At 55.4% G+C, this 21,139-nt stretch overlaps 1 protein-coding gene across 1 annotated transcript in view; it reads left to right on the top strand.

The window, feature by feature from the left end:
• The first annotated feature begins 1,863 nt into the window (after window positions 1-1,863).
• LOC135885151 (collagen and calcium-binding EGF domain-containing protein 1-like) overlaps window positions 1,864-21,139 on the top strand; it is a 31,371-nt gene continuing 12,095 nt past the window's right edge. Inside the window, exons 1-2 of the mRNA XM_065412792.1 lie at window positions 1,864-1,946; window positions 5,919-5,999. Coding sequence (XP_065268864.1) covers window positions 1,864-1,946; window positions 5,919-5,999 — 164 coding nt within the window. The remainder of the gene's footprint in view (window positions 1,947-5,918; window positions 6,000-21,139) is intronic.

The raw sequence follows: 21,139 nt of genomic DNA, 5'->3' as shown, positions 1-21,139 counted from the left end.
GTGTCCTGAATAGATAGCACAGGTTACTCCTTAGCTAGCAAAACAAGTTGGTTGGGTTTTTAAATTGAATCATGCTTTAAAGATCCCTGGGTTTAAATTACAGGGGAAGGGTTCATGAACTCAACACAGCTATGCCAAAGCCAGCAGCACAGGTCAACAAGCACTGCCTCTGTTTGTAAGGTTTGGTTATGACCTTGAAATAGTTTCAGGTGTAAACTCCGCATATATCACAGTCAGCCTCTGGAAGGGGAGAGACTAGGGCCAGCTTCTGATATACTGGTGTAACTGACATCAGAATCTGGCCCATAAAAGCTCAGGGGTCAGATCCTCAATTGGTGTAAATTGGCACCACACCATTGAAGTTTATGGAGCGAGGCTGAGTTGCACATGCTGTCAATCTGGCCCATGGACGGAAGGTCCTTCAGTTGATCTCCCTGCCAGCACAGGATTGTTCTCTATGTTTTGTTCAGACCTATTTTAAATTCCTCCAGAGAGGAAACTTCTCCCACTTCTCTTAGGAGACTGATGCTTAGAGGTGACGGCGAGCTGGCAGGGCATTCTCCATGAGGGCCCCAGGGGCTCTGGAATTCCCTCCCATCCCTAGTCCAAAAGACTGGTCAAGGGCAGGGCCCATTTGATTCAGCTGGCCTTTGCAGAGAGGCAGGGGACCAAGACTAGGCCATGGAGGTGTTGGTGTTTGATTGGATGCCCCTGGCTGGTGGAAGGAGTGAGCTGATGTTTGCCATCCTGGTCTCCTAGTTTCAAATGATCAGCAAGGTGCTCAGAGCTTAACTTGGGAGTTTTGTATTTGTCCTGACTGGAGACAAAATCAATCACCAGGACAATAATGCACTTCAGTTGCATGGGCCCTCCCCCCTGTGCCCAGACAGGGGTGAAATTCCACCAACTCCAGGGGAGTTCGGCCTGATTTACACCCGTGGGAAAGGAGAATCAGGCCCCTCATAGCCCATTCCTCTCCCTAGTGCCATGCCCAATGCCTGTGTTGGGTCTGACTCTCAGTTCCTCAAAGGTCCCTTTACACTGTTCTGGAAAGGGGTGCTAAAGGGGGTGAAAATGTGCTACCATTCCTCCCTCAGTGCTAGTCTCTACTCCCACTCTACATGGCTTTGGCACCCATTTTAACTGTACATGCCTCGTTGGTAGGGTGACCAGAGGGCAAGTGTGAAAATCGGGACAGGGCTGGGGGGTAATAGGTGCCTATATAAGAAAAAGCCCCCAAAATTGGGACTGTCCCTATAAAATCCGGACATCTGGTCACTCTACCCGTTGGGGCCCATAACCTCTGGGCAGTTCCCTGTTTGGCTGCAGGCCCATCACCGGTATCCCCGCACGGGGAGAGGATTAAGATGTAGCAAGATCCAGGCACGATTCCGGAGAGCTCCTGAAGATTAAACAAGATCCGGGCTAGGCTGGCAGAAGGATGCTCCAGGGAGAGCTGGCGGGCCTGGGAAAGAAGCTGCGGACGCTGGGCAGGTCTTGGTGGAGAGGGACGCAGCCTTTGGCACCAGGAGAGGGGGCTCTCGGCCAGGACACAAAAGGCGAGGGCGAAGCGGCGAGCGCAGGAGAAGGCAGGGATCCGAGGAGGGCTGAACTCTGTCTTCGTCCCAGGGAGCCTCGCTGCAGGGCGGCCGAGTCAGACGGGCAGATAGACAAGGACAGAGCGGAGCTGTGGACACCCTGCGCAGGGACTGGGAGCCGCGTCTGGGCGCCGGGCTGCCAGGCAGGGGTCCCCGGCCCGGGGGAGCAACGGGAGAAGCCGAGCTGTCCCAGAGCCGCCAGCCCCTTGCGGGGTCCCGCATGGCCCGGCTGTGAGGGGCTGCCCTGGGGAGGGAGTCCAGGGCGATGCTGCGCCTGCTGGAAGCCGAGCTGCTCTTCGCTTCCCTGCTCTCCGGCCCCTTCCCGCCGCTCTCCGGGGATCGGAAGAGGTGAGATGCGGGGCGCTTGGGGCTGCGGGGCGAGGGCCGGCGAGCCGGGCGCAGAGGCAAGCCCTGGGTTCCCGCTGGGGTGTGTGGGGCGGATCGGGGGCGCAGTGCGGGAACCGCACGCCCCAGCGCAGCCGAGCCTGCTCCTTGCTCTGCCCTGCGAACATCCCCGCAGTTCTGCGCTCCGGCCCGCCTGGGAAGCTCGAACGGCTCCTTCCCGTAAGGAGCGTGACGGGCCGGGCGCAACTTCTCGGCCACTAGCCGGCACCTCCCGCCTTGCCCCCCCGCCAGCTCCCGGCACCCCAGCGCGCCCCAGCGCCAGGAGCAGGTCACTGGCGAGCCCGACGGGACTCTGCTTACACAGGTCTCTGGTGACTGGCACCTGCCACTTGTCCTCAGAGCCACTGAGCTCCTGGGGCTGAGCCAGCACCTGCTATTCCAGTCCTGGGCTTCCCCCCCCCCAGCTCTGCCAGTGCCCCCCAGTCCTCACCTGCAGCCCCCTGCTATTCCAGTCCTGGGCTTCCCCCCCCCCAGCTCTGCCAGTGCCCCCCAGTCCTCACCTGCAGCCCCCTGCTATTCCAGTCCTGGGCTTCCCCCCCCCCAGCTCTGCCAGTGCCCCCCAGTCCTCACCTGCAGCCCCTGCTATTCCAGTCCTGGGCTCCCCCCAGCTGTGTCAATGCCCCTCAGTCCTCACCTGCAGCCCCCCTGCTATTCCAGTCCTAGGCTTCCCCCCCCCCAGCTCTGCCAGTGCCCCGCAGTCCTCACCTGCAGCCCCCCTGCTATTCCAGTCCTGGGCTCCCCCCCAGCTCTGCCAGTGCCCCGCAGTCCTCACCTGCAGCCCCCCTGCTATTCCAGTCCTGGGCTCCCCCCCCCTGCTCTGCCAGTGCCCCCCAGTCCTCACCTGCAGCCCCCCTGCTATTCCAGTCCTGGGCTCCCCCCCCCTGCTCTGCCAGTGCCCCCCAGTCCTCACCTGCAGCCCCCCTGCTATTCCAGTCCTGGGTCCTATTGCAGCTCTTTCACTGTAGGTCAATCCTTTGTGTGGTTTTGTTTAAAGGTGCATTTAGTGCTGGGCTGACAATAGCCCTGTGGATGACAGTCCTCTGTGGATTTGTCTATAGGGCAGGCACAGCATGGGCCCTGGCAGCAAGAGCTTCCCTACCTCTTGAGTGAGGAGAGAAGAAAGAGTTCAGTCTCCATTGTGCATTCAGTCCCTAGCCTCTCTTCTGGGAGGGCCACCAAGGGGTTGCCAATTAGCGTTAATTGCATTTGGCAGTTGTGCCCTAGGAACTGGACCCATTTCGCACAAGCCACTGAGCAGCCCTCAGCTGGTAAATGACTTTCAGCGCTTGCAACCTGGGCCAGCGCTGAACTAATGATCTGGCAGCGAAGGGATCCATTCCCTGTTACTAATCCCCAGAGCCCCTCTGCAGCTCAGAGCCCCCGAGCCCCTCTGCAGCTCAGTTTGGCCCTACAGCATCAGAGTGCAGCCCGGACTGACAATTGTGCCAAGGATGAGGTGTGTGGTTGCTTTGTAATGTGGACAAATGGGGGACTGGAATAAACTGAGCTCAGCGGGGCCCCATTGCGCTAAGGGCTGTACAGATGTGTCTGAAGCCAGCCCTTGCCCCAAAGAGTTTATCATCAAAAGCTACTGCAGCCTCCAGTGTCTGGATTACCACATGCCTTTGCCCATCCCATGGAGGAAGAACCCCGGGGCCATGTGGTTCTTGTCCCCCTGAAGGCATGCTTGGAACAGGCTTTGCACACAAACACCTTTACTTACCCCTTCAGCATTTGTAACTGAGGTCAGGGAGCTGAGTTCCAGCCTGGTTTAAGAAGGACTAACTCTAGTGACCCCACTGACACTGCATCTGCTTCCATCAGGTCTGGATCTGACCCCGTGGGAATTCTGAGGGAGGAAGGACTTCAGGTTTGGGCTCTGATTCTCTTCTCACTTACAGGAGGGTAAATGAGGCATAACTCCCTTACAGTCAGTGGGGTTACACCAGTGTCAACCTGGGGATAAGAGCGAGGCCCCAAATCAGGCCCATCTGTTTTGTTAACATGTTCGGTGCTGCAGAACGAGAGAGAGAGAGAGAGAAAGATCCCACTCATCTGCAAGACACACAGACAGACAGCCTGTCTGAGCAGAATGATTTATAGCTAAGGACATAAACACCAAAATATTTGCTAAGGGCCAGATCCTCCCTTGGCGTAAACAGACCCACTCGCTCTGTCGACTTCAGTGGATCTATGCCAACATACAGCAGCTGAGGCGCCGACCCTCCATCCCCTGCGGCACGTTTTGTGGAGCCTCCAAGTAAATTGTTTTTCCTGGTGTTGCACAATGGACTAACTGGAAGCAATGACACATCTCCTTATGCCTGTCAAAAAAATATCTGCAAAAGATGTTTCAGACACGCCAGTTGTGTTGATGGGGCCAGTGCTGCCAAACCTCCTACCCGCAGCAGCACAACAACTTCCTCTCCTCCCCATGACACATGAACACTCCGCCTTACCCAGCTCCCAAACCACCGCATGGCGTGAGTCGGTGTGGTTTTCCGGGCCACTCTTAGACCCCCCTCGGGGTTGTTACTGCTGCAGCTGGCTCAGATGTTACCAAGGAGTCCAGCCAGAGGGTTTAACAGTTGCCTGGAGGGGGAACTTAGTGACTTTCATAATGGAAGGACGAAATGGGTTGGATGGAGTTTAGAGAGCGTTTCAAGGAGGTTCCTGTGAGCTGCGGAGGAAGCATCACAGCAATGGAGTGACGCCAGGATGACTTTGGCCTAGTGCAGCATTGCCAACTCTCACAATATTGGAGGTTTTGTTTAAAGCCCTAGTTCCCCAAGTCATGTGATCAGATGAAAATCTCAGCTTTTGTTTTTAAAAAAGTAAGATTGTAGCCCAGGAAAGCTCCGAACCGCCATGGGTGGTGGGGGGACCCTGGAACTCCCAGCTTCTGTGGGGGGCCCCAGCAACTCCGAGCTGCCCGGGTGGCAGGTGCTGGACCGCCCCCACCCTTCTGCAGTGGGGCTTGGGCTCCCATGCCCCCTGCTCCTCCACTCAGGCTTCAGTCCTCCCCCTGTCAGCTCCATTTGTCACAGTTATTTTTAGTAAAAGTCAGGGACAGGTCACAGGCTTCCATTAATTTTTGTTTATTGCCCATGACCTGTCCCTGACTTTTACTAAAAATAACCTTGACAAAACCTTAACCTTAACTATGGGCTAATAGCAAGGTAAAGGCAGGCATGCCACTGGCTAGGAGCCCTTGCCAAGAGCAGCATATTGTTATGAACTGGGTGAAACCTTATCATGCGTTGGGTTAAAAACTCATTGAGGTTGATAGGTGTGAACTCATCCTTCTGTTAACATAACTGTAAACATAAATGCCACCTAAGACAAAGGTGTGTGTGAACCCGCCCAGGCGCTTCTGGGCTGAGTATTGCTTGGGGTAGGTTTGTATGGGTGTGCAAGAGATCACACTGATACTGAGGACACACCCAAGAACAGAGAGGAAAAAAACAAGAAAGCCTAGTGCCTGGTCTGCACTACAGAGTTAAGTTGATGTAAGCTGCCCTATGATGACCTAACTCTGTAAGTGTCTACACTACAACGTTGCTCCCGCTGATGTAAGTCGCCCACTACACCCACCTAATCACTCCGCCTCCGCAAGAGGCATAACGCTTAGGTCGATGCAGTTAGGGCACCAAAATTTGACTAGCCTCTCGGGTCACAAGTATCCAAGGGCACTTGCCTGTGATGTGGTCTGTTTGGAGGGACAGTTACTTCTGACAAATACAACCTTAAGGCCCTCATGTCACTCCAGACCCGAGACCAGTGAGCAAAAGCCACGACAGGTGCTTATGTCACTCAGGTGGGACAGGCTGAGGTGGCTTTAGGAACCAAGGCAGCCTGCGATCCAATCTGGAAGGAACAAACTAGACTTAAACTCCTCCTTCATCTTTCCTGCAGCGAATCTTGTCCCGAGAATAAAATCCTGACCGTGGAATATTCCTGCACAGGAGCAGGTGGGACGCCGGCCACATGCTTACGGTAAGTCATGTGCCTATCTGGAAGCTCAGGGCGGGAAAGGGGAGGCATATGTAGCACCCCAAGGATTTTGAAATTGGGGGGCATCTAGAAGGCTTTGTCTTTCCTATAATGAGGATAAACAAACAGGTCACAGATCTCAGGATAGAGTGACTGTGACAGAGTGTAATCTAATGGTTAAATCCGGGGAAACAGGAGCCAGGATGCTTGGGTTCTATTTCTGGGTCTTCCACTCTCGCACCAAGGGCAAGTCCCTTCTGGTCTCTGTGCCTCGGTTCCCATAGCTGTACAATGGGGATAATAACTGCACCACAAGGGGTCTGACCCTGCATGGTCACAACGCCCAGGCAGAGCCCCAGCTGGTGTAAATCAGCGTTGCTCCAAGGACTCCAGTAGAGCTATGCTGAGGGTCCAGCCCACTGACTGTGGAGAGTGTGAATGTGTGAGGAATGCAGGATCAGGCCTGAGGGCGTTCCGGGGCTTAATGAGTTAATATTTGTAAAGTGCTTTGAGACTCTCAGATAAAACAGTCACAGTATTATTGTTATTACCCAGAGCTTCTCCAGTGAAACCCTCCCGGGCATGAGTCGCTCTCTTCCCCAGTCAGGGCTTTGTGCACTGAGGTGCCGTGTGTGATCTATAGCCCTATTGAGATCACTAATCCTGTACCAGAAACAGGAGGTCTGAAGTGTCCAAACCCAAACCATGTGTCTCTCCGAGGCAGCTCAGCTGAGCACCAGATGTGACCAGCTTCCCTCGGACCGGCGTCATCTCCAGTCGAAAATGGTCTGAGGAGAGCTGTGCTTGGCAGCCTCCAGTCATTGCAAAGGCATTTTTTAAGGCAGACACTCCAGCATTTTTTCTGCATCGCCAAGGGAATTCTTGAGCCTTTGGAGACTGGAGAAATAGAGCAGCGTGGAGTTTTGGGAGAGAGCTGAATACGCCCAGCCACTTGCTGAAAGAAAGATTGCAGACGCACATGGCAACTCTGTGCCCATTGCACTGAATCCTTGGGTCTCTCTTTGGCTATGTCCACACTTATGGTGGCGTGCTGAGTACCACCGTGCCGCAGTGAAAGGCAGGCTGCATCCCACTTGTCACTGCAGTGTGTGACTACACCGTCACAGTGAAAGGCTCTGGAAGGGGTGGGAGGCAGCAGGACATTGCCCTGCTACAAATAGCAGTGTAGACGGGAGTCACTGCTTGGGTGGGCAGAGAGCCATGTAGGGTATGTACCCTGGGGGATTCAGGCATGTAGGGCACTCGACCCCCCCAAGCCATGCCACACCATCTACACACTATAGACACCCATGGGTGTGCAGTGTCCGTACTCTACACGCCACCCTAGACGTACCTTTTGATCCAGCAGATTTGTAGTCGCGCCGCCCCTGCAATACGCTAGGTGCTGTCCACACACACACACATATAGAGAGTATATTTTCAAAGGCATCTGAGTGGTTTAGGAGCCTACGTCCCATTTCAAAAGTGACTTAGTGCCAGATTTTAAAAGGTATTTAGGTGTCTAACTCCCACTGAAATCAATGAGAGTTCGGAGCTTAAATACCCTTGAGGACCTGGGCTTTAGTACTTTGAGTTTTAATGAAAGTCAGCGACACTCTGGGCTTGTCTATGCCGCAGTAGCGGCTCAGTATAGACACAATCTACACTGACGGGAGGGGTACTGCCACCGGCATAGGTAATCCACCTCCGTGGTTGCCAGGTCGATGGAAGAATTCTTCCATTGACCTAATGCTGCCTGCACCGGAGGTTAGGTTCTCTTAACTATGCTGCTGTGGATTTTTCACACCCCTGACTGATTTTGTTAGTTCGACCTAATTTTCTGGTGTAGACCAGGCCTTAGGCTATAGCTACACTGGCGCTTTACAGCGCTGCAACTTTCTCGCTCAGGGGTGTGAAAAAACACCCCCCTGAGCGCAGCAAGTTACAGCGCTGTAAAGCGCCAGTGCGCTGTAAACTAATCCCCTCGGGGAGGTGGAGTACCTGCAGCACTGGGAGAGCTCTCTCCCAGCGCTGGCGCCGCGACCACACTCGCACTTCAAGGTGCTGCTGCGGGAGCGCTCCCACGGCAGCGCTTTGGAGTTTTGAGTGTAGCCAAGCCCTTAGGCTCTTAAATGGGACTTGGCCACTAGGTCACGCAGAGCTGGCCAACACTGGGAACAGACATCAGCACAGCTACATCTCTCAGGGGTGTAAAAAGCCACAACACCGAGCAACGTAGTTAAGCTGATGTAACCACTGGTGCAGACAGTGCTGGGTCAATGGAAGTTGACCTAGCTACTGCCTCTTGTGGGGTGTGTGAATTAAGCAGCGGTTCTCAAACTGTGGGTCGGGACCCCAAAGTGGGTCACGGCCCCATTTTAATGGGGTCGCCAGGGCTGGTGTTTAGACTTGCTGGGGTCCGGGGCTAAAGCCCGAGCCCTGCTGCCTGGGGCCAAAGCTGAAGCAAAGGCTTCAGCCCTGGGGAGTGGGGCTTGGTCTTTGGCTTCAGCCCCGGGCAGCAGGGCTCAGGTTACAGGCCCCCCCGCCCAGGGCTGCAGCCCTTGGGCTTGGGCATTGGACCCCCTACCCGGGGTGGCGGGGCTCCGGTGGGCTCAGGCTTGAGTCCCCCTTCCTGGGGTCGTGGAGTCATTTTTGTTGTCATAAGGGGGTCGCGGTGCAATGAAGTTTGAGAATCCCTGAACTCCAGGGACAGGAGAACCCCTCCCGTCGCTGCAGTGAGTGTCTACATGGAAACATGACTGGGGCAGCGCAGCCAGGAAGATGTTACCCCCTGCTTTAGTTAAACTGCAAGTTATTGGGCTCAGTGTAGGAATCACTAGGTCAATTGCTATACTCTGTGCCGTGTAGGTCAGAGAACATAGCCAAACATTCCCTTCCGGCCTTACAAAAAATTGTATAAAGCTGTATCCGAAGCTGCGTTAGGGAAGGGGATAGCGGATACAGTCAAAATCGTTAGATTTCAGATCAATAAATGAAATCAATAACTACCATCCCCAAGTAGCCCTGCGCCAACATTGGTAATGTTATCCAGAGGAAGAAGCAGCATGTTTGGGACACCCCACAATGATGGGTGGGGCAAAGGTGAGGGGGAGGAGTCAAAGAGGACCCGAAGGCCTGAGTGTCAGAGGGGTTGGGGGTGTGATCAGTAAGGATAGAGGAAGCAGGGAAGGTTAGGGAGGGAAGATGGGGAGATCAGTTCAGTCTCAGCAAGAGGGCGAGATGCGGATTGGATGGAGAGAGGCAGGTCAGGAGAGGGGAGGTAGAGTTATGAGTCACTGGCATAAAGACAGTGGCTGAAGCCATGTGAGTGGTTGAGATCCCCCAGAGGCAAGGGGTAAAGAGAGAAGAGGAGGACAGATCCTTGTGGGACACCCAGGCTGAGGGAGGAGAAGACCCCACTCAGTGAGCCACTGAAGGAATGTGAGGTAAGAGGAGAGGAGAGAAGCACAAACACTGAGTGATTATGTGGAGAGGCTCAGATGCCTGTTGTGACTAACTAGCCCCCTTGCAGGGATAGTGGAGAGGCTGAGAAGTTACTATTGCAAAGCACAAGGGTGGAACTGGAGTGGGGTAGAGTCGCCTCTCCCAATCCAGTGTTCTGATCTGGGAGGGCAGCCCCCGGAATGGACAGTGTCTTGCTACCTAGTCTGTTGGGTAGACCCCTGAGGTTTCTGCATGCTGTCACCAGGGCTGGAGCGGAAATTGGAAGCAAGCAACCCCCCCTGTTCCCTGTCACTGGCTGGATGAACCTTTGCCCAAGCTGCCTGCTGAGTCAGCGATGATTACGGGGCTGGCTGGGAGCAGGGCCAAATACCTTGCAGGGCCCTGCCGAGCCGAGCTTCCCCTGAACTCTTTAATTACTGCAGCAGCTGGGCTCCAGCATTTTAATTAGTGAAATTGTGCAGAGACGCAGAGGGGGAGCGAGGGTGGGGGGGTTATTCCAGTGGGCATTTGCTGCTTCTCTCAGCACCGGCTTCAGAGTCACAGGCAGGGCTGGGCTTGGCTGGGGCTCCCCCCGAACGCTGACTCGGGGGATGCTGAATCAGCATAGCCCCCCCAGTTGACATGCATCACATATCCTCGCAGTCCCCTCTTCAGCTCCAGCTTGACTGGCCTCAGCAGCCCTGATGCTGCAATCTGGAAGAGCTGCTGGGCCAGGTCCTTGGCACCAGCCCTGCAGTACCCGGCGTAGCTGGGAGCAAGCAGCTAGAGCAGGATTTTTCTGCCAGTCCAGTCCCCAACTCAAGACAGCCTCACAGTTGGTCCAAGGTGAGCTCATGCAGTGACTGCATTGCTGGTGCACAGCAGCTCAGGCCTTGGTCCGTCTACCCAGGAGCGCCGCCAGCTTTTCTGCCGCCCTAGGTGGCAGAAGGTCCTGCCCCGAAATGCTGCCCCCCACAGAGGCGGCGGAAGGTCCCGCCGCCGAAATACCGCCGCGGTCGCCGCCCCCCAAATTGTAGCGCCCTAGGCAACTGCCTAGGTCGCCTAATGGGTTGCTCCGGCCCTGCTTCTATCCCAGCCACACCCCTGTGCTGGGGTGGCAGGAGGGGGTAGCATAGAGCTGGCTATACTGGCTCTTGCCCACACAGCGATTTCCGCTGTGCCAGGAAAATCTCCAGGTAATTGGCGAAACAGGCCTGGAGGCTGCTTTGTGCCACCAGACTGGTGCCAAGCTGGCTCAGTGGGGACCAAGATCTGGTCTTCAGCTAGGGCCTGATCCAGAGAAGAGCTAAGCATCCACATCTCCCATTGGCACGCCTCCAGGTCAGACCCTTTCTTCTTAGCCTCCCAACTTTGCTCCACCAATAGCTCCCAGCCCTGCTTTAGAGAGACTATTCCTCTCCTGGAGCCAGAGGGCACTTCAGCCTCCACGTTCAAGCCAGCTCTGAGTGATGGGAGGCCTTGGTCCAGAGGGTTTAGCCAGGAGTCTCTTCACAGCTGGATTGTGCACGTAGCTGAGAAGGGGGTCAGGTGAAGGGTGAGCTCCGCTGGCTCTAGCTGCTCCCTAACACTATCCCCAAAAGAAAGGCCTTGAGCATCCTCCCCTTCAGTTCAGGCAAAAAGTGGGGCGGGGATTGGAATCTAGCCCAAATGCAGCCAACGTCCCTTCTCGATCCCACAGCACGTCCATATGCATTACCCACCGATGCAGTAGAGCAGGGGTGGGCAAACTTTTTGGCCCGAGGGCCACATTGGGTTTCGGAAATTGTATGGAGCCTGTGACTCCACAAACAGCCAGGTGTGGCCCAGCCCCGGCCCCGCCCCCTATCCGCCCCCCCCCCCCGCTTCTTGCCCCCCCTGAGGGCCCCCCCGGACTCCTGCCCCATCCAACCCCCCCGTTCCCTGACAGCCCCCCCGGGACCCCTGCCCCATCCACCCCCTCCCTGTTCCCTGTCCCCTGACAGCCCCCTGCCCCCCATCCAACCCCCCCTCTCCTTCCTGACTGCCCCCCCGGAACCCCTGCCCCCATTCAACCCGTTCCCCGCCCTCTGACCGCCCCGACCCCTATCCACACCCCCGCCCCCGACCACCACCCCGAACTCCTCTGCCCTCTATCCAACCCCCCCACTCCATGCCCCCTTACCGCGCTGCCTGGAGCACCGGTGACTGGTGGAGCCAGCCACGCCACCGCGCAGCACAGAGCACCAGGTCAGGCCCCGGCTCTGCAGCTGCACTGCCCAGGAGCTTGCAGCCCCGCCACCCAGAGCATTGTGCCGGGGGCACAGTGAGCTGAGGCTGTGGGGAAGGGGGAACAGCGGGAGCGAGCCTCCCAGGCCAGGAGCTCAGGGGCCGGGCAGGAGGGTCCCGTGGGCCGGATGTGGCCCGCGGGCCGGATGTGGCCCGCGGGCTGTAGTTTGCCCACCTCTGCTCTAGAGTTTCCATAGTCATGGTGGTCTCTGTGCCCAGCTGGAGCAACTTCTTCGCTCCTCCTGGCACAGAGTCAGCTGACCCCAGCCCAGATCTCAGTACAGCACCCAAAGGAGGAGGAGGAGGGTAGAGAGGTTGTGGCAGAGGGCAACTTAGCTAGGCAGCACCGTGCAGCCTCAGCAGCAGAACAGCCTTACTGAGATCGGACCTTGCCGTGCGATTACAGAATGGGTGGAGGAGGGGAATGCAATGGATCTCCCCTCCCTAGTTTGGTATGACGCAGTGTGATGATATCCTAGGCAAGACTGTCCCAAGCAAGACAGTGAGAACTTCCAGAGCCATCACTGGGGTAGTCACAGTGTGAGCGTCGTGTGATGCTTTCATCCCAGAGGACAATGTTTGAAAAGGAGCCATCCCAATTCTAGGTGGAAAGTATAGCTCCAGCGAGGGGGAAGTACCGAATGACCGAGTCCAAAGGCAGAAAGTTATGGTTGGCTGGTGATCCGGGCTGGTCTGCACTAGCAAATTAGCTTGGTCCAGCTCCATCACTCAGGGGTGGGAAAATCCCTAAGTCCCCGCGTAGACAGCACTAGGTTGACAGAAGAATTCTTCTTCCATCAGCCTAGCTACTGCCTCCCAGGGGCCGTCTACACTGAAGTGCTACAGTGGTGCTGCTGCAGCTGTAGCGTTTCAAGTGTAGATACGCCCTAGGTGTGGAGCAATGGGTGAGCTTTGGCACACATTCGTGCCGGGTGCTGTTTCATTTAGCCTTCCAATGACCAACCTGGAGAGGGCAACTCGCTCTATTTGCAGCTGATTCTGAACTGGGGGTGGGGGGTAAACAGTGAAGGCCAAATTCTGTTCTCAATGTGGACCCACGGTGCTGGGGGTGGAGAAGGCCGCTCAAAGCCCAGCTTTATGGTCCTCTCTGCTTGGTAGCACACAGATGGCATCTGGAGAGAGGTCTGCTCCACTCCTCCCTCCCCCGCCAGCCCGGAGGGGGCACCATGGCTGCAGCACCCATTCTTGAGGGGAGGCTCCGTATTCCCCTTGCTCGGGGTGCTGGGCAGTAGATTTACACTGGAGCATTCCCAGTGACGTCAATCAGGTTGCCCCCCAGTGTGACAGCAAAATTCTTTTGCCTGGCAGAGAATGCAGAAGAATGATCCTGTAGTTAAGACACTAGATTTGGACTGAGGGTTCCTAGCTCTGCCACAAGACTCCCTGTGTGACTCTGGTTCTGTCACTTAGCCTCACTGTGCCTCAGTTTCCCCAGCTGTAAAGTGAGGCTAATCATGCTGCCCTATCTTTGAAGTGTACTGTGAGGCTAACGGCGCAAACATTCAGGAGGTGCCTAGAGATTTGGGGGATGAGGGCTGTATCCTAGACAGACAGACAAGCGGATCAGGAGCTCACAAAATGCTATCTGCCTAAATGAGACCACACTGTAATAGGGGGATGGGGTTTAGAGAGCAGAAAGGCTGTGGAAGGCCAGGGTGTATCAACAGATAAACGCTGGGTGAAGCGCCCCTCTCTGGCCTGCACAGCTGCTCTCAGGAACTTGGCCTCTGTGTGGACAACAGAACGCTGGAGTCCAGGTCTGCCGAGAGGAGAATCTTTGGGCAGGAACTCGGGGGAGCGACTGGGAGGGACTGGGCCAGTGAGGAGAGATGTTCAGGGCCCAGGCTGTGGAGGCACAAAGGGTTAAAGCCATGTGTAGGCACCAGTGCCAGACCTCGAGGTGCATTGTGAGGCTGGGGGATGGGGGGACTGGAAGGTCATTTTAATTAAAGTGTCTCCACAGAGGGTTTGAGAAAACAAACCACAGGCTCCTCCCTGCCCCCGACTCTGTGGGAACACGGCTTTTGCTTTTAATTGAATTACGCCACAGACATCTCCACTCTGCTGGGCTGGACCCTGCCTGGAGTGACACACCACAGCTCAGCAGCAGCAGCCCAGGCAGGGCAAGGACCCGGCTCAGCAGGAGACAGAGAGAACTTAAAGCCAGAGCAGGGGGCAGGGCAGGGGGTTGGTATTGGGCAGTGGATTGTTTCATCTACAGGCTGCTGGCACTAATCCAGACCGGGCTGATAGATAGCAGTGGGACCAGTCCAGGGTTCTTTGCTTGAGGTCCCCAGCCAGCAGTCTCATTTTGACCCTCTCACCTGCACTCTGGTTTTCATTCCGTGTTCCCCAGGAATGAGTTGATTTCTGAGATCTGTGGCCATGCCCTTCCCCCAGTGGGCTCTGCACATCTGCCCAGAATTCAGATCGGCTGGCAATGCCGCCACCACCAGCATAACCCTCACCCAGACTGAGCCTGCGCAGCCCAGCAGCTAGGGTAGTGTCACTGACACGGATGCTGGATCACTGCCTCCCCAGAGATGGACATGGCTATTTCCTGCCCCTCTCCGCATTCTGCTAGATGGGCACACGAACACACAGCTCCCGAGGGGCTGCCGGCATAGCCTCCGCCCTACCAGGCTCTCGCCCGCCCCATGGTACACCAGGGGTGGGAGAGCGGGGTGCTAAGGGGATGGGTGTATAAGAACAGGATCTCCTGCCTCTTCAGCTGGGTCCCCTCTCCAATGCAGTGCAGGATGAATCTCAGCAGCATTTGCCAAGTGTCTCCCCCCAAGGACTCGGCCCTGAAGCTGCAACCCCTGCCCCACTAGCTGCTTTGCCGAGCTCTTTGCCGCTGACCCATCAGCCAGCCGTCGTACTAACCTTCCCCTTCCCCCCATTCCATCACCCTGCACAAGAGGGAAACTGTTGCCCCCAGCCCACTCCCCCAATGGCAAGAAGGACTAGACTTGCCCCTCCCCCTGTTGACTAGTAGGGTAGGTGCGGAATTCAGCAAACAGACCAAGCATCAGATCCACAAGAAATCAATGGACAGTGTCCCAGGCAAGGTCCTCAAAAGGCAGTGGTTCTCAACCATGGGTACACTCACCCTGGGGGTACGCAGAGGTCGTCCAGGGGGTACATCAAGTCATCTAGAGATTTGCCTAGTTTTACAACAGGCTACAGAAAAAGCACTAGTGAAGTCAGTGCAAACTAAAATGTCATACAGACAATGACCTGTTTATACTGCTCTATCTACTGTACACTGAAATGTAAGTACACTATTTATATTCCAATCAATTTATTTTATAATTATATGGTAAAAATGAGAACAGAAGCCATTTTTCAGTGATAATGTGCTGTGAGACTTGTATTTTTATGTCTGATTTTGTAAGCAAGTGATTTTTAAGTGAGGTGAAACTTGGGGGCACGCAAGACAAATCAGACTCCTGAAAGGGGAACAGTAATCTGGAAAGGCCGAGAGCCATTGCTCAAAGGCATTTCAGCTCCTAACTTCCAATGGCACCTAAATACCTTTGAGGCCCAAGTGACTAGAGAGCAGTGCCTGTTGGGCCTTGTGACGGGGCACGCCCTGCTCCTGTCCTCTTTGCTCCGCACACGCACAGACCTTCTCTTGTGCAGATACCACGGTGCAGCTTACGCGCAGTGTTTCACCTCATCACCTTCTCCGACTTGTGCAGGCACAGGATTTACAATGGCCTCTGGTTTTACTAGCCCTCCTCCAAAGGTGGGGGGCGAAGAGGTGACTCCACCAGAGAACTCCCTTTTGTCAGGCCCGGCCCGGCCCAGCTCGGCTCAGCTTGCTGCCATCACCCTCCATGTACTTCCTTCCCCAGCGCTTTTATCCAGTCTCCTTATTAATGGGCTAATTAGCTCATTAGCTACCCCAGCCCCAATCTGAGTTGGTAATCAGCCTCCCCCCCAGGCCCAATTGGTTAACCAGTGACTGGAGGGCTCTTTCAGTTGCTGATTCCCAGCACTCTGTACTAGACAGCGTCCCCAGGGTCAGAGAACGTCCCTGAGTCACAGAGTTGGAATGCGCGGTCCTTATTCACCACTCTGGCCCTGTGTGACTCATCCCGGAGTGCTCAGGGTCTGGGGGGGGACACACTTTAAAAATGCTTGAGAGAGAAATTCAGCAGGCAGTGCAGTCTACTGGTTAGGGCGCTGGACGGAGAGACTTGGGTTCTGTTCCAGGCCCTGCCACTGGTCTGCGGGGTGACCTCGGGGAGTAGGGTGACCAGATGTCCCGATTTTATAGGGACAGTCCCAATTTTGGAGTCTTTTTCTTATATAGGCTCCTATTACCCCCCACCCCCGTCCCGATTTTTCACACTTGCTTTCTGGGCATCCTATCGGTGAGTCGCTTCCCCTCTCTGCATCTCTGTTTCTTCTCCCCTCCTTTGTCTGTCTTGTTTATTTTGACTGGCAGCTCTTTGAGGCAGTGATCTCCGGTGCTGCCTGCGTGGCCAGCACCTCTTGGCACCATTACAACAGCAATCGTAATGGTGCACGTGTTGACCAGTGCCGGCGCTTCCACTAGGCGACCCTAGGCGGTCGCCTAGGGCAGCAGGATTTGGGGGGCGGCATATTGCCGTCCTCGGCGGAAATTCGGCGGCGGGGGGTCCTTCCGCTCTGGGTCTTCGGCGGAAATTTGGCGGCGGGTCCTTCAGTCGCTCCGGGACCCGCCGCCGAAGTGCCCCAAAGATGCGGAGCGGAAGGACCCCCGCCGCCGAATGCTCTGAGGAGGAGCGCTGTTGCCTAGGGCAGCAAAAACCCTGTCGTCGCTCCTGGTGTCGACTATTTCTCTCCTGAAGCGCATCTCATAGACTCAGAGATTTTAAGGCCAGAAGGGACCATCATGATCATCTAGTCTGACCTCCCGTCACGTAACAGGCCACAGAGCCTCACCCACCCACTCCTGTAATAGGCCCCTAACCTCTGAGTTACTGACATCCTCAAATCATGGTTTAAAGACTTCAAGTTACAGAGAATCCACCATCTCCTCCATGCTACCAGTTGAGTGCGTCTGCTTCTGGGGTTCTACAAGGCTTCTCCCTTCCAGTGAACCTTTCCCCTGCAGTTCCCCAGTGCTCGCAGCTGCCTCAGATTTCATCAGCCCCCTTTGTCCCACCGTAGTTCATGCCATTGCCACGGCCCAGCGGAGGCAGATGCCAGGAACGTCTCTAACAGCCCTCCCCCCCCTTGCGGATTAAAGTGGCTTTTACGAAACATATTTCAGCAAAATCCCCTTGCTTTTTCTGTAACGTTCCCTGCTATTGCTGCGGCTCTGCAGCCCGGATGGTTTGCATGGAGCTTATGCCCTCATAAAACTCATCTCCGCCTGCTGCTGCTCCCCAGGCCTGGAGCTAGATTAGCTTCCCTATGTCCCTGAGACAAATGGCAGCCCTCACCCCTTTGCACTGACTGGCACTTCCTGCCTGGGGGCAGGGAAGACTGGGTTTGCAAGATGATTGCAGTAGGAGTTGCACTGGGTGGGAACCTTCTCAGGATCAGACCCTTAGACAGCAGACAGGCTGCTGGTACATTGGTGACTCATGATTAGCTGATTGCAGTATCAGCAGGTTTGTTTGGTGGTTTTTGGGGGTGGGGCATGGGATCCAGTGCTAACTGGTTCCAGAGCCAGCGATTTAACTGGGCACCTTGCTAGTCTAACTGGTTTCTGCACCAGCTGGTGGAGCTAGGCAAGGATCATCCCCTGCTTCTCTGTTCAGCATTTTTAAAGTGCCCATCACCATAGAACAGAGGCACAAAGGGCCAAATTCATGCTGGCACTGGAGGGGCGCTCAGCACACAGACCCGGAGGGGGTGGTGGGGAAAGGTGGTAAGGTGCCTCCCCTATACTGAAGTTGCTAGGGGGTCAGTTTGGCTCTGGCCCAGGGCAGATCAGCCCCAAGACCTGCCCTCACTTGTGTCTGGCCTCTAAGGACCATTGCAACAGCTGGGAATAGCCAGTACACAGGAATACGCTGGCCATGACCCCTCTCTCCAACATGCCCTGGTACCAGAGACTCACGTCGGGGTATGGCCTAGACACCCCACCCCCCGCTATGGACTCTGCCAGGATTCCCCCGATATAGGGGGAATTCCCCAGAGCAGCAAATCCAGCTGGTTTAAGGACCCTGGCACAGGGTGGTCTGGACTCTTATCGCCCCTGCATGGGGATTCAATTGACTTTCTTAACCAGACTCTCCCATCCTTGTTCTGTTCCCAGGGACGCATCTCCCCGCTTCCCGTCTGGAGCACTAAGCTGACATTGGCTGGTGGTCTCTGTTCTGCTTCCCTGCTCTCTCCCTAGAGGGCTGGGATTGCTCTGTCTCGTCTCTGAGCCCCGGCTCCACAGCAGTTCCCAGGCAGTAGCAGCTGCCTCTGTGCCAATCTGTTCCCACGAGGTCACCGCTGCCCTGCTTCTAGCATCAGACAGATGAAACTTACATACCCCTGGGCTCTCTCTCTCTCATTAGAAGCATCCACCCGCCATGCAGAGGTGGTGATGATGGATGTACTTCCCACCTCCCCTGCCACTGATCTCCCATTCCCTTTCACCCAGCCCACTGTGAAATAGACATCAGGAGAGAAATTGCATTGGGGGTGATGCTACTGCCTGTAGCAGCAAGGGAAACAAACCTCCAAGCTGGGATTTTCTCTTTGACAGGTATTAGACAGCACATCAGCCCAAATGAATAAGGCCTACCAAAGTGGGTGGTGCAGAGGAAAGCAAAGCAAAGGAGTTGTGTGTGGCAGGGGCAGGGGGGTGCGGAGTGAAGATCTAAGATACTCCAGGACAAGCCTCTGCTAGACCGGGCAAGGGTGGGCTAAATAAGTGGGGGGGAGTTGAAATTGTTGTTAGTCTCCGGCATCAAGGCCCCCTTCTCTCAGAGCCAGGTAGCCTAAGTCTGACCTAACTCTCACTGGCTTTACAGCAGTGCATTGACTTCCCTGGAACCGAGTTTACATGCAGACGAGTGGGAGCAGAACGCAGCCCAGTGTTTGGCTGGCTGCAGACTCAGGCAGGCAGCACCACACCCCCAAAAGGTTTTCTCTGCAAGCAGAGGGGCGGGAAACTTTGTTTTAAACTAAAGCTTAAATAATGGAGGGAAGGAGCCAAGTGAGAGGGTGGCTGACTGTCCTCCCTCCTCTAAAGCGGTAAATGGGGGGTATGGAGTGGGTAGCAGAGAGATGGGGGATCTAGGCCCTCTGCCCACATATCCTGGCCAGCTCTCCCTTTGTGCAGCCCTAGAGAGTGAAGCAGGCCCAGTAGCTGGACGGCCATTGCTCCCCAGCCCTCACCTGAGGGGCAGAAAGGCAGAACATGCAGCAGGAGCTAGTGTTGTTTCAGGCTCTGGGGGTGTTGCTCCCCCCTATCTCCTCCCCCTCCCATGCCTGGTTTAGTTTGCTTTAGATCTCAAAGCACTTTACCAAGATGGGAGGTGTTATCCCCCTTTTAAAGACTGGGAAACTGAGGCACAGAGAGGGGAAGGGGCTTTTGCGTAAGGTTACAGAGTGAGTCAGTGGCAGAGCCAGGAATAGAGGAACTCAAAGGGCCTGGTTCTCGGGCCTGTGCTCTAACCCCTGGCACAGACTGCCTCCGACTGCAATGGCCCCACTTCTGTACACCACAAACTGTACTCCCACATGCCCCCTCTGCCCCCTGCTCTTTCACCAGCTGCTGTACGTCCTTTGTCACTGTAAGAGTCCCACTTCAGCCCCCAGCAGTTCTGTGACCTGGTTACGAGAGGGGATCCAGTAACTTTACCCAGCATGGGGCAGAAGATTCATGGTGAGGCTAATTAAGCTTAGAAAGGAAAATGTGCCACACGGCAACAGGGGCAGATATGGGTGTAAAACAAACAAACCAGAGACATGAGCAAAGCTGCCCTCTGATGAAAGAAAAGTGAAAGGCGTGAGACAGGGCCTCCCTAGCACCCCGCTCCAGCAAGAAAACAAACTGCTCAGATACAGCCCGAGGAAGAGGTTGGCAGCTCCAAGCCAAAATGCCTTTCTCCAGGGAAATCACACCTGGGAGCAGGAAAGTGACGGCTCTCCCTGGTGGGCAGCACAGGAAGCTAAACCCACTGCAGTCCCAGTCTCTTCCAGCAGGAGGTGCTGCAGAGAATGGCATAGCAGCTAACCCAGCTATTCTCTCAACGGGAAAGGCTACATGAAACAGAGGCCAATGATCATGTACATGATGCTCTGACTGGTCTGGGGAGTGCAGTGCTGAGAACCAAGCGGGGAAGGGAGGGCAGGTCGGTGGAGAGCGCTAATGCTAGAGAGCTGGATGCCGGGCAGCTCTCTGCAGCCCCTGCTCTGGTGTCCATCATCAGCTCTGGTTGGCACAGCCTGCCACCTGTCCAAATCCCAGAGCAGGACATGGCATAGAGCCCTGCAACCTGACCCAAAGGCAACAGGACCCGGCTACAAGTGTCGGGTCCGCATCTGCACCAGGTGGGACAACAACCAGACTCTTTCAAGGCTAGGGTGGCTCGCGTCCTCCTGCCCATGGGGTCAGCGTGGCAGTGCCGACTGGTCAGGGTGAGATGGGTCAAAACAATACAATTGAAGCATTTTGACTTTATCAAAATGTTTCGTGTTGATTAAGGTAGAAATGTTTCATTTAGACCTTTTCGAAACAGCATTTCAATCATTTCCCCTTGAAAATTCACCAAAAATGAGACAGTCCCAGGAAACATCTTGATTTAGTCAAATCAGCTTTTGCCAAACAGGGACAGACGTTCCCACAGAAGCTTTTCTACTGGCTCTAGTTCTAGCGCTGACTCCGTTCTTGGCTCCCTCTCTCCTGGGGCTGAATACTTCCTCTGGCGCAGAGAGCAGAGTTCCAAACCTTGCCGGCGTGTAGTCCGTCAGGACGCCGCTCCACACAGACGTGTCTCATGTTGACAGCCTGCCCCGGCTTTAATGAAAGCACCGAGGGCGGTGGACAGGTTTCCCTTCTCAGCACATGGCTTCTGTAGACATCAACATTAAATTCGGCTAGAGCCTGGGGTACCATCCGCTCTTGCTTATTCTCCAGCCAACCCATTCTTCCCCTGGGGAAGCAGTGCCCCATCACTAAAAGGCCCAGTCTTCAGAGAAATTAGCTTCTTCAGAGCAGCACGCTTGTGGCAGGTCAGACTTCAGCTTCAACGCCCTGCCAGTGCTGGGAATCCATCTTTGCTCCCCATAGTGCCCTGTTACACTCAATGCCATTGTGTTCTTGTTCGCCCGTCCCTTCTAGGGCTTGAGACATGGCTTCAGGAGACTAGGGGCTCAGTCTGCAGTGGAAGGTTTTTAAACTGTCAGTGAATCCCTTATTGCTGCATAACAATCGACCGCTGAGCGCGTGGGAAGGGGAGTCGGACTCCTGG

The sequence above is a fragment of the Emys orbicularis genome, chromosome 10, assembly GCF_028017835.1.
Source record: "Emys orbicularis isolate rEmyOrb1 chromosome 10, rEmyOrb1.hap1, whole genome shotgun sequence".
NCBI classification, from domain to species: Eukaryota; Metazoa; Chordata; order Testudines; family Emydidae; genus Emys; species Emys orbicularis.
The sequence above is the reverse complement of the archived record's forward strand: the minus strand, read 5'-3'. Positions and strand labels throughout refer to the sequence as shown.